The following is a 14,170-nucleotide window of genomic DNA, read 5'->3' on the forward strand; positions in this document are numbered from 1 at the left end:
AAGAAAATTTTAGGCTTTAAAGTCTTAAATTCACTTAAATATTGGGTTGTAGGTATTAAATCATTTTAAACTTAAATTTAAACATCTTAATTTCCCTATGTCCAAGTAAAGCTACCCAATCGGGCTGATACCCACTCACCAATACTTTCTCAAATTTTTTTTTTATATATTACATTTTTTTTTATTGCAAAGAGATATAATTTACAATAGCTGTTAGACAGTTTTACAGCAAATTCCTTAAATGAAATTCCCTAAAGAAAACTAAAGCATCACATCCCTTTACATGATCTTCCATTAATGCCAAAACTATTTACAGAAGTAACCGCTCCATTAGAAAAAAATCCTTAGTGTTTATCTCTGTACAAGTCTAAAATTTAATTCATAATGATCTTAAAAACATCTTAAAGGTTTAAATTTGATTTGAAGAAACCCGCAGAAACCCTGTAAGTATGTATAAAATCTCCCTTATAGTAATAACATGTGTCCTGTCATGATTTTAAAGGTTTCATGACAGTCTTTTGAACACCCTTCAATTAAAATTAAACCGTATTTTATTTTTACCCTCTTCTCTGTTTGAAGGGGTCCATTCCAGTCCGGTCAGGGTCCTTTAGATGCACAGGTGAAGCTTTTGGAGTTCACCCTGGAACAAAACTTTGAAGTTGTTTCTGTGACCACCATCTTGGCCGTCATCGAATCCATCACCTTCCTGGTTCACCATTACATCACCTGCTCTGATAAGGTGGTCTCACGCAGCGGTTCCGACAGCTCTGTTGGGGCTCGTGCCTGTTTCGGGGGCCTTTTCGCCAATATCATCCGTCCCGGTGATGCTAAGGCCGTGTGTGGTGAGACCACACGAGACCAGCTGATGTTTGACCTCCTGAAACTGGTCAATGCTTTGGTGATGCTGCCTCTGTCAGGTGATAGGGAGTTCAGCGGGAGGCTTCCTCCAGCAGGTGGAGCTACTGACAGCGTGTCGGATGAAGAAAAAGTGTGTGGAAGTAAAGAGTGTGGGGCGGCAGGCACAGCTCAGCATCAGGGACCAGCAGCAGGAGTGGCAGATCTGGTTTTGGCCAATCAGCAAATTATGAGTCAAATCCTGTCAGCTCTGGGGCAGTGCAACAGCAGTGCCATGGCCATGATAATTGGTACATCACTTTATTTAAAAATAATAAATGTTAAATTATATTATATTATATTATATTATATTATATTATATTATATTGTATTATTTTACATTATATTATATAACATTATATATGAGGAGATTGTGTAGTTAATTCTATAAAGTAATTTATTACAAAAACATTAAGCAGCACAACTGTTTTCAAAATTGACAGAAATGTTTTTAACCACCAAATCTAGATCTGCAGATGTTTTTTTTTTTTTTTTGATTGGTCATTCAATATTGAAAACTAGAGTAATGGCTGTTGACTTTGTTATCAGATAAATATTTTTTATAACGTTTTTAAATATTAATACAAATGATTAAAGTTTATTTTGTAATGATATACAGTATATTGTATAATATTGAATTTCATGCCTTAATCATTTTGCTAATGTGTTTTATCTGTCTGTCCAGGTGCTAGTGGGCTTCACTTAACCAAACATGAGAATTTTCATGGAGGGCTGGATGCCATCTCGGTGGGCGACGGCCTCTTTACCATTTTGACTACTCTGAGCAAAAGAGCCACATCCGTCCAGGTCATGCTGCAGCCCATTCTCACTTACATGGCCTGTGGGTATATGGGCCGACAGGTAAAACAAAACAAAAAATCTCTCACTATAAATGAGATGTTGCAAATGCATTACATTTTTACATGTTATTTTCTATTATTTTCTAATATAATATTAGTATTATTAATAATATATTAAATAAAAAATAACAAAAACATGTTTTTTATTTTATTATTATTATTTTTTTATTTACACATTCGAACTACAACAAATCTGAGAAAAAATGTTGTCCTGTTTAGCTTATCTGGTTCCATATGTTAATAATGAAGTTAATATGCATTGATTCTTTGTGTTCATTCTTTTACAGGGATCTCTCTCAACATGTCAGCTTTCCGAGCCTTTACTGTGGTTTATTTTGAGAGTGCTTGACACCAGTGAGGCTTTGAAAGCCTTCCATGACATGGGTATGTAAACACTAGTACTGTAAAAAGAAAAGAAAAAATCATTGAGCTAGTCTGCAGGTTCTGAAATTGTGTGTCTGTATGCATATTTAGGTGGTGTGCAGCTCATCTGTAACAACATGGTCACCAGCACACGGGCCATCGTGAACACTGCACGCAGTATGGTGTCCACTATCATGAAGTTTCTGGACTCTGGACCTGGAAAAGCAGCTGACGGCAGCCTGAAAGCACGAGTGCTCACCTCAGAACCAGACAATGCAGAAGGACTGCACAACTTTGCTCCTCTTGGTACAGCAAACATGCTTTTTTTTTAAAAGCCTTTCTTTTTCTTTTTTTTTTCTTTTCGGTTTTTATTGCAAAGACATAAAATTCAAAACATCTTCTAGATATTTGTCACTTTTACAATTTTTTTTTAATCTAATTTCCCTAAACAGGAAAGAGAAAAAAACACATTTCTTCATGACAATAACATATAAACATACCCCTTAACTTTTGTCTTGCATCCTTTATGCCAAATCTATTTACAAGAAAAAGGGGATGTGGAAGAAATATTTACAATAAAAAAATCTTAAAGTTCTACATCAAGACATTCTATAGGTCTGTACCAACATCTAGAACAGTGGTTCTCAAACTGTGGTACGCGTACCACTAGTGGTACGCGGGCTTCCTCCAAGTGGTACGCGGAGGAACCGCTGAATAATGAAAGAAACAATTAACACTTTTAATCCTTTAATGCATAATATAACATCGATGTGATCAGCAGTGGCTGTTTTGTGAAGCGTACGATCACAACGCTGTGCTTAGAATTTTTATTTTAGTGCTTTGTGTCATAAGCTGCTGAAATTCAGTTTCCGAAGTTTAATTGATTCTGAAGCGTGATTTGACTGACATGAAAAGTAGCCAATCACAGTCGACCTTGTCTAGTTGCGTGAAACGTAAGGGCGGGACAAATGCTTTCTGTGTTGCAGAGACAGAAAAAACAACTTAAAAACAAATGTTTTGTTGGAATAATGCTTCTCGGATGTTTTCACTATAGAGATGTCTAACAGAGTAATTAAACCGCGGACATATTTCCTGCCTTTTTGATGATCTACATACACGTTTCGGTTTCGCTCTCCGACAGCCAGTCGACTCGCCTCTGACCTGTCACTCCTCTAAATACATTCTGAATGGCGGCGCGGGAATGGAGGTATTGCGCAATTACTAATTTCTGCAAATGTGGCGAGTGCTTTATTTTAACACGAGAGAGCGCATTCATGTACGCAAATCGCTAAAACAGATATGCGAGCTCCTAAATAGGCTTTTTTTCAAATGAACTGCAAGACCTCTCATGATCGCCTGTGTGCTCAGATTGAATATAATCGCGATCTCTCCACTATTAAAGTAGACATTATTTATCTTTGCTCCTTGACTAAATTTAGTCAAAAGTATTCAAAGTTATCAAGTATTTAGAATTAGATTGATGCATGATCGATGACAATGCTAATGGTCTTCTTGTTTGGCTGTGTTGTAAAGTGAAACTTACTTTTAGCAAAGGTGGAATTTATTTTTGTTTCTTTACGACAAAAGAATTATGCTGGAAATGTTTCTGGATGAGGTATTTGTGTGATTTATACATTTAGCTGTATTCTGATCTGTCTTAAAGAATTACAGGTCAAAACAATCCGTTGTTACTTGTTTATTTATCAAAATTAACAATAAGGCTCTTAAAGCACTGCTTTGATAAATGTATTGTTGTCACATTTTAAATACCTCAAGTAAAATGAAGCCATTTGTTTTATTTTTTTACTGACAGTGTACTTGTATTTTTTTTAAGTTTCTATTTTAGATTAAGATCAAGTGTAAAATAAAATCTACATGTGATGTACAGCTATTTAAGAAACAAATTTGCCATATTGTAAAGAAAAATAGTGTAACAAATGTAAATAAAAGGCTAAATTTAAATCTTTTTACCATATACTTTAATTTAACCTTTCAAAGCTTGAAAATATCGTTTAAAAAATGGACAAAAAGTGTCTCTATGGCCTTAAAGATTATGTGGTAGTTTTACCAATGCTTTTGAAAAATATTAATTGTCATGAAAGGAAAAAATTGACCATACTTCCTTTGTTAGTGCAAATTCCTATACATGTAGCTTTGGGATTTAAGCAATTAAACCATAAACCATTCAATCAGGTTTACACTTAAAAAAAGTGATTTCATAATGAAAATCTGATTTTTTTTTCAAAAGTAACCAACTAGTACTTTTTAAAAGAGTACTTTGTACTTTTACCTAATATTAGTATTATTTACTAAAATTTGTGTTATTTTAGCAGTGTAATAGTATTTTTACTTGAGTACAAAAAAGATATCACAAGCATTTAGTGCAGGTTTATTATATTAATAATATATGATTAATAAATATTATTATTAATGGTTTTTATTTGTATCTATTCCTATGCAATGTTTTATGGGTTGCTGAGAATACATTTCATGTCTTCAATACATAACATGTCAGTCTTGAAAAAAAAATTAGGTGCTGGAAAAAGTGCTTAAAATTCCTTGATTTTCATTAGGCTGTGCCTGTATGAACCCTGTCATATGTACATTTAACATATATTTCAAGATTTGTCTGAAAGTGTAGGAATATGACATATAGCCTATATTCATAAGGTCCAAGCAACATCTCCAGCTTTTGATGAATAGGCTACTGTGAATACTTTAGATTTAAGTACAGCAGTTTTCTTTTTACTTTTTAAGAACAGGTAATTTTTAATGAACTTTTAGAAGCACATTTTAACTAAAACTTTTTTTTTTATCTGCAAGCACAGTTAATGTTCAGACTATTAAAAATGTTTAAAGTGATTGACAATAATACATATTCTTAATAATAGGAATTAATTTGCATCATTTTAAACTGTGCACACCTGTAGCTGCTAATTAGGCCTACGACGCTATTTTTTAATACTGGTTAAAAAATAGCGTCGTAAGGTGGTACTTGGAGAGACAATTTTTTTCTAAGGTGGTACTTGGTGAAAAAAGTTTGAGAACCACTGATCTAGAACATCAAGAAAATCGTTGACTGCTTACCCAAATATAGTTGCTCAAAACTGAAATTAAAAAAGAAAAGTGAAAATGGTTAGCACCCAAGCTCTGCCTTTTCATATTAACATCAGTTTATCTAAAATGTGAATGCTTAAAAATGTTAATCAAAAAACTCTTTTAGATTTTGATCTTATTTTATGATGTATTATTTGCTGTTTTTGATGTTGTTGTCTTTTTATAAGTGCTGCTCTACAAATATCAATCACATGCAAATAATATGTTAATTTTTATTTTATTTTAAATTTAGATTTTAATTTTATTAATAATAATAAATGTTTGTTGAGACATAATATATGTGTGTGTGAATTATATAGATATATGCATTATGTATGTATGTGATATTCATAAAAACAAAACTACTATTAAACTAAGCAATTATGTTTCTTAGATATTATAGATTATCATTAAACTTAATATATTATATATATATATATTTTTTTTTAAATTATTATTATTATTATTATTATTAATGGTAATTGTACTAAAAGCAATGATGACTGGAATAATGTCTTTTTTTTCATTTAATAAATGCCGCCTTGATGAACAAAATAATTTTATTTTAATTATTGAATAAAATAATAATAATAAAAAAAACTGACCCCAAACTTTTGACCGGTTGTGTACATAATAAATATACACAGTACACACACGTATATTATGTCAAAACAAACTCGCAATTCATCCTTGCACAGCACTACTTTTTTATTGTTGTAAGCCTTTTTATTATAGAAAAATGTTGTTTATAAAAAGTAAATTTGTTTGATCTGTTTTACAACAAAATAGCTAGAGAAGTGGATATGGCAATAAACTCAAAGCTCTCTTTCTCTGTTCATCTATATTGGTATTGATAGCTTTTGCTGTTCTCTTGCAGGCACCATCACTTCCAGCAGTCCCACAGCACAGCCAGCAGAAGTGCTGCTTCAGGCCACACCTCCACATCGAAGGGCCCGATCTGCTGCTTGGTCTTACATATTCCTTCCTGAAGAGGCCTGGTGCGACCTCACCATCCACCTGCCCGCTGCTGTTTTGCTCAAGGAAATCCACATACAGCCGCACCTGGCATCCCTTGCCAGTGAGTGTACACACATGCACAATATTTGTGGTCCAAATCCTACATGACACAGCTGTATTATATTATATTTGCAGAGTATATGAAGCTTTGACCTATTGAAGTCTGCTCTCAAGGTTTTTAAATTAAATCAAATTACAATTTAAATTGCAAATAAAAAAATATTAAAAAATTATTTAATTAATAAATTTTTTTTAATTCAGTTCAAAAATTTAATTACATGTAAATAATAAATTAAAATTTAAATTACGGAATTAAATTAGTATTTTTTTATTTTGATATAACAATGCACGGTTACATTATTTGATATAACGGTATACATTATTTCAAAATAAATGTAATTGCAATTTTCTCAGCCATACAACTTTTCTATTTTAAAAATAATGCAAACACAATAATAAACATTATTATTATTATTATTCTATTTTTCTTATTCTTAAAATAATAATAAAAATATTAACATCAACAATTGTTTTAAACAGTTTTGAGAGGTTAGATATATACTTAGTCAAATTTTTTATTAAATAATGTTAAGTGCTGGTTTATGGTAGGTCAGAAGAAGAAGGACATTTGTTTTATTCCTCCGCGAAATCTGTCTGTAATGGCTTTTGCCCTGGAATCGGTTAAATTAGTATTTAATGCTACTCTTTCTTTTCCCTAGCATGTCCATCCTCGGTATCTGTGGAGATCAGCGCAGATGGTGTGAACATGCTTCCCTTGTCGACTCCAGTCATCACGAGTGGTCTCACCTACATCAAGTTCCAGCTGGTAAAGGCAGAGGTGGCGTCTGCTGTGTGTCTGAGGTTGCACCGGCCGCGGGACGCTAGCACTCTTGGCCTCTCGCAGATCAAACTACTGGGCTTGACTGCTTTCGGAAACACTTCCTCTGCCACTGTAAACAATCCATTCCTGCCCTCTGAGGACCAAGTCTCCAAAACCAGGTATCTGTGTTTTACCAATCGGTGTGTTGAGAAGTTTGATTTCTCATTTTAGACCCAAGTGTATAATAATAATTCAAATTTTTTGCCTGTTTTTTTCAGTATTGGCTGGTTACGGTTGCTGCACCATTGCTTGACTCACGTTTCTGATCTGGAGGCCATGATGGCCAGTGCTGCTGCTCCTACAGCAAACCTCCTGCAGACCTGCGCCGCCCTGCTCATGTCTCCGTACTGTGGCATGCACTCGCCCAACATTGAGGCTGTGCTGGTGAAGATCGGCCTGCAGTCCACACGCATAGGTCTTAAGCTCATCGACATATTACTGCGTAACTGCGCGGCTTCTGGAACGGACTTAGCCAGTAAGACCTAACCATCATTTTCATAATAATTTCTCCTCACTGCTGATTGTCCTCTATATTTGAATAATACATGACCCTGACTCTTGAGATTTCAGACTAGCTTTTTTCAGACTAGTTTGAATGTAGCAGGATTTTATTTTGCTTTTACTTTCAATTGCTGATTGGTGTTCTTTGTTGTAGATCTGAATAGTCCGTTACTCTTCGGGAGGTTAAACGGACTTTCCTCAGACTCTACTATAGACATTCTCTACCAGCTTGGCACCACTCAGGACCCCGGTACCAAAGACAGGTGTGTTCTCTTTTATTATGGAAAATGATATCACAATACTTGCTTATTGCATAAATTGTTTGTAGCCTGTTCTACAACTATCTTTAGACTGATTTGTTTGTTCACTGTATCAGGGCATCTGAAATCCTGGGCATTCAATCATTCATCTATTTTTTTTATTCATTCATCCTTTCTTTTGTTCATTCATTCATTTATGCTCCTATTTACTCATTGACTTCATTCAATAATTCTCCCATTTACTCATTGGTTGATTGATTGATTGATCCACCCATCCATCCATCTATTCATCCGTCCATCCATCCATCCATCCATCCATCCATCCATCCATCCATCCATCCATCCATTCATTCATTCATTCAATCAATCGTGCTCCTATTTACTCATTGGTTGATTGGTTGATCGATTGCTTGATTAATTGATTCATTCATCCATTAATTTATCTACCCATTCTTTCATTCATTCATTTATGCTTTCATTCATTATATATCCCATTCATTTACGCAATCATTCATTTATTCTCCCATTTACTCATTGATTAATTTATTGATTGATTGATTGATTCATTCATTCATTGTTTAGTTTATCCATTCATTAATCCATTCATCCATTCATTCATTATTTTTCCCATTCATTTACTTAATCATTCATGCTACTATTCACTCATTGACTTCATTCATTCATTCATTCATTCTCACATTTACTTGTTGATTGATTGATTCAACCCTTTATTCATCCATCCATCCATCCATTCTTTCGTTCATTCATTCATTCATTCATTCATTCATTATTTCTCCCATTCATTTACTCATTCATTCATGCTCCTATTTACTCATTGGTTGATTGATTCTATTTCTTATAGTATTGAAACTCATTTACACCAAATAGGAAAACAAGTAATGGTTCGGTAAATCATAATTCTGACAGTCATAACTGGCCTAAGTTCAAATAGATATGACTAAAATTCACCTCTTGTCTGTAATTATTACTCATAGTTTTACTTCACTGTTGACTTTAATCACAATTATGATTTTCAATATCGTCATTATGACTAATTTAATCATTTGAAGCTGTCATTGATCTGAATTAGCCTTCTATGTATTTTACATTTCTCAATTCAAAGAATAAAATAGTAGAGAGCATTCTGAATTATTTAGTTTTATTGCTCAACAAGAATCTACGCATTTAGCTGCTATGGCCATCATAAAAGTGTCTTTTCATTATTACACAATATAACAAAAGCTATATCAAACATTCTACAAAATGCACTTTATTGTATTCTTATGGGTTTGAGTTTATGCAGTTTTTAATTATTTACTATCGATTACTGATATTTTGGTTCTGTTTTTGTTTGTACTGTAGGATCCAGGCTCTGCTCCAGTGGGTGTATGATTCCTCCCGGGTTGCTTCCCTGAAGCAGAGCTCTCCATCAGGCTACGTTGGCCCAATCGCTCCGCCCCCTCGGGAATATGGCTTGCTCATGCCCTCCCCATCACACCTGCACTGTGTGGCATCCGTCTTGTGGCACAGTTATGAGCTGCCTGTGGACTACGACTTGCCCGGCCTACTCAACAGAGAGCTTTTTGAGTGAGTCTGCACAGATAAGCACACTATTTTTTTTGCAGTCGCGCAGAACAAAATGTTCAAGTAAGAGTTGTGGATGAGTGCTTGTTTATGCCTGAGGTAAGTTTTTAGTGCTCCGCATCTAGAAAAAACGCTGAGGGTGTATATTGAGCTTGTTCTCTTCATCCTCTCTTCAGGTATGAATACTTTATAGGTACAGAGTAGAACAAAGTGAAACAACCTTCGCCATGTACACGGAGCAAATAAAACACCGGCAGCCGTTAATACTAACAGTTCTGAGCATAAGTTAAACATGAGGATGTTTTTTAGGCCACCTGAACTATTAATTCTCTTCAATGTCTTGCAGGTTGTTGTACAACTGGTCCATGTCTTTGCCCTCTAACATGGTTTTAAAGAAGGCTGTGGACAGCTTGCTTTGTTCCATGTGCCACATCCACCCCAATTACTTCTCTCTTCTCATGTCCTGGATGGGTATCGTGGCGCCCTCGTCTGCCCAGACCAACGCGCAGCGCCGGATGGCCATGACCGACGACGGCAAGAAGCAGCATGACTTAAACAGCGCCGCCTCCCTCACCGATGACTCCAAACATGCTCGAACACCAGTAACCGTGCCCATCTCCCTCTCAGAGTGCCAGCTGGTGACCCTTGCAGCTGCATCCCAGTCTCCTGGTGCCATTCAGCAGCTGTTAGACTCCGGTCTGCCTTCCTTGCTGGTGCGTAGCTTGGCTGACCTTTGCTGCAACCTGTTGGTCAGCGCGGATCTTCCTTTACCTTCAGGATTCTCCTCACAGACCGAGAGACGGCCGTATTCACATAACCAACACTCACCTTCCTCCACCAACAGGCCGCCTTTGTCTCCTGAGCTCGCGGCTCCGGTTTTGCGCTTTCTTACAGAAGTAGGAAACAGTCACACCATGAAGGACTGGCTGGGTGGCCCGGAGGTAAACCCGCTCTGGACGGCGCTGTTGTTTCTTCTGTGCCACTCGAGTGCTAGTGGGACTGCTAACGCTAATGCAAACAGCAGCAGCAGCAGTGTTTGTGGGCATGGAGCATCGCCCAGCACTTCACACGCCAGCGCTGCACCTCACACATCAGGTGCGTCATACTCACTGGCGTCATCAAGCCGCAGTAGTGGACTCACCACACAGCAGAGGACCGCCATCGAGAATGCCACAGTGGCTTTCTTCCTGCAGTGCATCTCCTGCCATCCAAACAACCAGAGGCTCATGGCACAGGTGTGTTTGGAAGGTTTTTTTTTGATTTAGCAAAAAAAGAAGTAGATATAATAAAAAGATAACATTCCTGTATGCATAAAAATGTAATTAAATGCAAAAAGATATATATAAATATATATATATATATATATATATATATATATATATATATATATATATATATATATATATATATATATATATATATATATATATATATATATATATATATATATATATACACACACACACACACACACACACACACACACACACACATTTTTTTTGCATTTAATTAAACCTAATTAACCAAGTTAAGCCTTTAAATGTCACTTTAAGCTGTATAGAAGTGTCTTGAAAAATATCTAGTCAAATTAGTCGAATATTATTTACTGTCATCATGGCAAAAATAGAAGAAATCAGTTATTAAAAATTAGTTATATAATCTATTAGGTTTAGAAATGTATTAAAAAAAATAATTCACAGGCTAATAAATTTTTTTTTTAACTGATATACACATTGTTTTCACACACATTTCAACGAAGTCTGTTTTCAAAATTAAGTATTCTGTATTTGTCGTTGTAAAGGTTCTGTGTGAGTTGTTCCAGTCAGCTCCTCAGCGGGGGAACGTTCCAGTCTCAGGGAACATCTCTGGATTTATACGTCGACTATTTCTACAACTCATGCTCGAAGATGAGAAAGTTACTGTCTTCCTTCAGTCTCCCTGTCCGGTAGGAGCTCACACTTTCACAAACATATGCTTTGAAAATCCACCTAAGCTGAAACAATGCTCTCCAGAGCTGTTCTTTTATTTTATATAGAAGCTGTTTTGCTTGGTTAGTCTGTTAAATGATTTATTGCAGTTGCTGTAAAGCTCCGAAAAGCCTCTTCACTCACAGGGAAAATTACCCTGACCTTTACATCATCTCAGAGGGATTTAAACCTCCATTGCCTCTGAACTGCAGCTCTTTTCAAGGCAAATCACGCTATTGCTGACCACCAGAGGGCAGCTGCTTTCTCAAATTCTCATCATTTATGCAGAAGCTAGTAGTTTAACTGAAGAAAATGGCTTGTTTTGTGGAAAATGGAGAGTGTAAAACTATTTTGGTGGGAGGAGTGTCGGGGAAATTCAGTTTTGCAATTGGTGTGGCAATTACACACTTCACCTTTCACATAATCTAAATGTTAGAGGACATAACGGCTCACCCGTTAGACAACACATAGAGTTATGCCTCTCCTCTGTCTGCCAAACTGGAATGAAGCCAAATCGTAAAGACGTAAGATGTCTTTTTTTAGCCGGAGAGTCGTTCAGCAGGTCGTTCCTTTGGTAAATTACCGTTGGACTGTGTGTGTTTCAGCTTAGATTAATCATCTGGCTTTCACAGAGAGTCCAGACAGAGGAGCTCTTAAAAGTTAATGTTTACACATTAGATCAAGTCAGAGAGCCGGGCGATCGGGGGTGTCCTCTCAAAGGCATGGATGTCATTTTTCCCTTTCAGACAGACCTTTACCTCCACCTTCAAGAGGGATGAGTCTTGCCTTTGTGGATAGGGGAAAGCTTTTGAGATGCTTATTGTTGTTTTATGTTATGATTAGTGATGAGCAACGATTACATCTTTTAATTGCAATTTATCAAGGGATTTTTTTTGTGATGTAATTATATTATATACAGTACAAAACTCAACAATGACTTCTAAAGTAGTGTCTTGTGCACTTTTATTGTAAAAGTTCTGGTATGTGAAAAAGTGCAGTAGTACTTTAAACAGCTGAGGTGTTTTTATAACCTTTACTTATTAAGAGTAAAATATCTTGCACATTTTTACTTTAATGTAATTAAATTAAATCTAAAACCAAATCTGTTTGTCGCTGACAGGTCATTTAGTGATAATTGAGTGATCATCGTTACATCTGTGCTTTTTAGCTCCTGTCGTTTCACCACACTGTTCTGATAACCAGCTTGATAGATGACAGCTTTATGCAGGAACTATTGCACACTGAATCTGATATTTTCATCCGTAATTTCCGTGCGTTAAAAATAAATTCAACCTCATGTTGTGTGATTCGTGTTGACACACTGCCTCCAAAACTTCTTCTATTTTGGAGGAGAGAGAGGAAAGCAAAGTAACACTGCTTGAACTGACTCTAAATTTTTTTACGTTTTTTCCTAATGGATTCATTAATGTGCAATGGGCCCAGTGTGCAAGGTTTTTTATGTGACAAATTTTTCGCATATGAATATGAGAAAAAAAAGGCGTACAAACATTTTGAACTTCAGAGTGGAAGGAAGTTTAAATGGTCAATACACAGTGTTCACTAATCCCTACTAACCTGAGCACAGGAAATCTTAACTTCACTTCAGGATGTTCATTCGCAGATTTCCACAGTGCCTGCCGTGTAAATACAGGGTAATTCTAAAAGAATACCACAACTTTGAAAATCTAATATTTGATCAAAGAAACATGATGGAACCTTGGGTAATTAATCAATGTGAAGAGCACTTAAAGTTTTTTTCAGTAGAAAACAAGTTCATAGATGTTCAACATGACCTCAGTCAGAAGTAATTCAACTCGAGAGGAAATTTAGCTTGAAGTGAAAAACATCCCAAGAGGAAACTGGAGCCAGTGCTTTGATTGGTGTGAACCCAATATAAGTCCAATTCCAAATATTCTCCTTGGTTGAGAAGCATCCCACCACTCTTGTGATCCATTGTGTGTGTGGATTCAGACTAGGCTTGGGCGGTATCCAAATTTTGATACCGTCAAACCGCCTCCATATTTTACCCCGGTTTCCGGTATTACCGGCGTAATAAAAAAATTATGACGTAAGGCTCAGACAGCGTCACCAAACTGTTGGCTTGAGCCTAAACCATTCAGAAACTGAATACATTCTATGCGACCTTAGGCTCGCGGTCAGAGAGAGAGAGAGAGAGAGAGAGAGAGAGAGAGAGAGAGAGGCGACGCACAGCACCCCTCTCTCTCTCTCTCTCTCTCTCTCTCTCTCTCACACACACACACACACACACACACACACACATACACACACACACATCTCTCCCGCGATTTATTCAGAAATTTACTCCCACACCATAAGAAATCTGGCCGGCTCCCGCGGTACTGCAGCGGGAATGCAGAGCTGTAATCGGGCCATAAAAATTATACCCGATAGGTCCCGAGTCCGACAGGTACAGTTTGATTGACAGCTTTATAAAGCCCAAACCCATTTACAGCCCGACATTATTCAAATGTGCTCATGCACACAGCTCTATTGCATTTTTTCAAGAATGAGTCATTTATATGTTTTAACATCATTTATTCGTAACAAACGTAGACTAGGCTATATGCCACTTAAAAGTTGGAACAAAGAAATAAAGTAAGTCCTCTGTAACATCGTAACATATCAGCACTCTATAGGTCTAGGTACATGCACTTAGACTTTATATTGGCCAACACACAAATGAAAAAAAATCTTTCTTAACAAATCAAATTAAAATAAACTCTAAAT

At 36.2% G+C, this 14,170-nt stretch overlaps 1 protein-coding gene across 22 annotated transcripts in view; it reads left to right on the forward strand.

The window, feature by feature from the left end:
- Positions 1-14,170, forward strand: part of birc6 (baculoviral IAP repeat containing 6) — a 156,255-nt gene that overhangs the window by 56,040 nt on the left and 86,045 nt on the right. For all 22 annotated transcript variants that reach the window (XM_009293036.5, XM_009293039.5, XM_073928501.1 and 19 more), the window contains exons 46-56: positions 580-1,145; positions 1,580-1,755; positions 2,042-2,138; positions 2,229-2,423; positions 6,091-6,291; positions 6,950-7,229; positions 7,329-7,585; positions 7,766-7,874; positions 9,234-9,458; positions 9,802-10,690; positions 11,257-11,400. In XM_009293036.5, the coding sequence (XP_009291311.2) occupies positions 580-1,145; positions 1,580-1,755; positions 2,042-2,138; positions 2,229-2,423; positions 6,091-6,291; positions 6,950-7,229; positions 7,329-7,585; positions 7,766-7,874; positions 9,234-9,458; positions 9,802-10,690; positions 11,257-11,400 (3,139 nt within the window). The remainder of the gene's footprint in view (positions 1-579; positions 1,146-1,579; positions 1,756-2,041; positions 2,139-2,228; positions 2,424-6,090; positions 6,292-6,949; positions 7,230-7,328; positions 7,586-7,765; positions 7,875-9,233; positions 9,459-9,801; positions 10,691-11,256; positions 11,401-14,170) is intronic.

Source organism: Danio rerio, chromosome 17 (assembly GCF_049306965.1).
Source record: "Danio rerio strain Tuebingen ecotype United States chromosome 17, GRCz12tu, whole genome shotgun sequence".
In the NCBI taxonomy this organism is placed as follows: Eukaryota; Metazoa; Chordata; class Actinopteri; order Cypriniformes; family Danionidae; genus Danio; species Danio rerio.